We start from the raw sequence: 2,521 nt of genomic DNA, 5'->3' as shown, positions 1-2,521 counted from the left end.
CTGAGAGAAAGGGGGTCAAATCCTTAGCTACCTGCACATACACCAAACACACACAGCAACTAAGGCACCGTCAGGGAGACAGACACCCTTTGGCAACAAGGCCCTTCCAGAGGCCCAGGGTGTGAACAGCTGCACAGAGGGCTGTGTGCTGTGGAGTCAGCACCTTAGGAGGTGGGAAGGGTGGTGGGCAGAGAAGGAAGGAGTCTCGGGTCCTGATAGTGAAGGAGGAAACAGACAGAACGGGCTGCATCTTGAAAGCAGGACTCCATCTTGGTCCGGACTGTGGACTTTGAGCCCAGTATCTATGGAAACAACATACCAACTGGAAAACCAGACCCCCTCCCCACCCCTTCACCCGCCATGGAAGAACCCCAGGGCTCGTACCTAGACTCTCCCTCACCTAAAAGAATACCCTAATTATCTGTGTAAACCAATAGAATCATAAATTCTATTATGTTTACTGGGATATAACCACAGGCCTATTGATAATTGTCCTCTGTTAACTACCTAGGCCTAAGGCATCTGAGGAGAAGGCAATGGCACCCACTCCACTACTCTTGCCTGGAAAATCCCATGGATGGAGGAGCCTGGTAGGCAGCAGTCCATGGGGTCACAAAGGGTCAGACACGACTGAGCAACTTCACTTTCACTTTTCACTTTCATGCATTGGAAAAGGAAATGGCAACCCACTCCAGTGTTCTTGCCTGGAGAATCCCAGGGACAGGGGAGCCTGGTGGGCTGCCGTCTATGGGGTCGCACAGAGTTTGACACGACTGAAGTGACTTAGCAGCAGCAGCAAGGCATCTGAATCATGGGTCATCTTTGACTGTATCTTTCTTTTCCTTTGTTCAGACTAGTTTCAGGGAATTTGGGGAGGTGGGTTTGGGCATGTACACTTAAGGTATATAAAGTTTTCACAAAAACTGGTCCAGGTCCTTGACTAAGAGGAGACTCTGCCTTGGGCCCACCAGTGTAATAAACTGTACTCCACTATCTGCATTGTCCTTCTGAGTGAGTTTGTTTCCTGGAACGCACGGCTATGACAATAGATCCAAAGAAGGAAAATGTCCTGGTCTGGAAACAGGAGATGAGAAAACCAAGAATAACTGAAAGAGGGCCAAGAAGCAGAAAATGTAGGAAAGGTGAGAGAAGCAAGAGAAAGAGGTAAAACAGAATGTGGGCAAACATGCAAGACAGGACGGAGACAGAGCAGAAGGAGAGAAGGAAACAGAAAAGAGAGTGAGATGAACGGGGGAGGATGTGAGGAGGGAGAGAGGAGCCAGGAAGAGGGCATCAGAGGAGGCAGAGCTCGGTAAGAAGAGGAATCTGGAGCCCCTGCGTAGAGCCTCGGTCACTGACCACAGTCAAGATCATCAGGTCCGCCACGTAAATCAGCAGGTTGATGGCTGTCAGGATGGCCACAACCAGTCGTTGGTCCCAGACGCACATGTAGGAAGTGCGCTCATCAATGCAGCTCAACTCGTTGGACCGCTGGGGCTGCCCACCGAACCGCGCATTGAACTGGTAGAGAGGCCAGAGGACCAGAGCAGTGGTGTAGAGGAGGATGGAGAGCACAGACTGCCCAAACCCCAAACAGGAGTAGGGCAGACTCTTGTCACAGTCACACCGGTGCCACAACATAGCCACAGCCCCCAGGATGAAGCAGATGCAATACACGGCCACACACCACACCAGGGCTGGCTGGTGCTCATACGGGTAGGTGTTGCTGAGGAAGGCGAAGATGACACATGCCACGAAGATCTCCAGCCTCTTGAGCAGGCCTAGCAAAGAGTAGAAGGACTTGCCAGTCTGGGCACAGGTCCAGACCACTTCGATAGCATAAGCCACAGAAGTGATGCAGGAGAATGCAGTGGCAGCAATAACATGGTGTTGGGGGGAGCCATCGGGAAAAATCTGAAGGTAGATGATGGGGTAAGTGATGGAGGCCGAGAGGCAGAAAAGGGTGCAGTAGCAGGCAGAGGTGATGAGAAATCTATCCCAGGAGAAGTGAAGTTTATCCTGGAGTGCACATAACTCAGCTATGAGGGTAAGGAGGGTCATGGCGAAGCAGGAGTACCAGACAAACATGGACCAGTTACTTATGAGCACACTCCAAGTGCTCTCCCTGGTCACCAGGAAGAAGGCCATGCAGGTGGAGAGCAGCTGCAGGAAGTGGAGGAAGTAGCTCTTGTTGGTCACAGAGTCCAAGCCTGAGGACAATGACGCGGATGTCATGATGGTCATGTGGGTCTCTGTCAATGGAATGGCCATGGTCCTTGCAAAGGACTCACCAGGTAAAGATCCAGCTCTGGAAGTGGATTAAGTCAGATGCCTAGAAAAGGCTCAGGGCCCTGTGACAGCTGAGGCTCAGCATCTGTGGAGTTTGAACCAATGGTTCAGACACCTGGGTAACCGCACAGCTGTTCCAGAATGGTTCTCCCCACCCATCACCGTTGACCTTGTCAGGCTTGGCTTATCCCAACCTTACAGCTGGGCTGGATCTGGCGTCAGACCATAAACA

At 51.7% G+C, this 2,521-nt stretch overlaps 1 protein-coding gene across 1 annotated transcript; it reads right to left on the bottom strand.

Moving 5' to 3' along the window:
- Nucleotides 1–1,293: 1,293 nt before the first annotated feature.
- LOC109575156 (myeloid-associated differentiation marker-like) lies at nucleotides 1,294–2,271 on the bottom strand. Its single transcript, XM_019983195.2, has one exon. The coding sequence runs from the start codon at nucleotides 2,269–2,271 to the stop codon at nucleotides 1,294–1,296; it is 978 nt and encodes a 325-aa protein (XP_019838754.2).
- Nucleotides 2,272–2,521: the final 250 nt, after the last annotated feature.

Source organism: Bos indicus, chromosome 21 (genome assembly GCF_029378745.1).
Source record: "Bos indicus isolate NIAB-ARS_2022 breed Sahiwal x Tharparkar chromosome 21, NIAB-ARS_B.indTharparkar_mat_pri_1.0, whole genome shotgun sequence".
Classification (NCBI taxonomy): domain Eukaryota; kingdom Metazoa; phylum Chordata; class Mammalia; order Artiodactyla; family Bovidae; genus Bos; species Bos indicus.
This window is presented reverse-complemented; position numbering and strand designations above follow the sequence as displayed.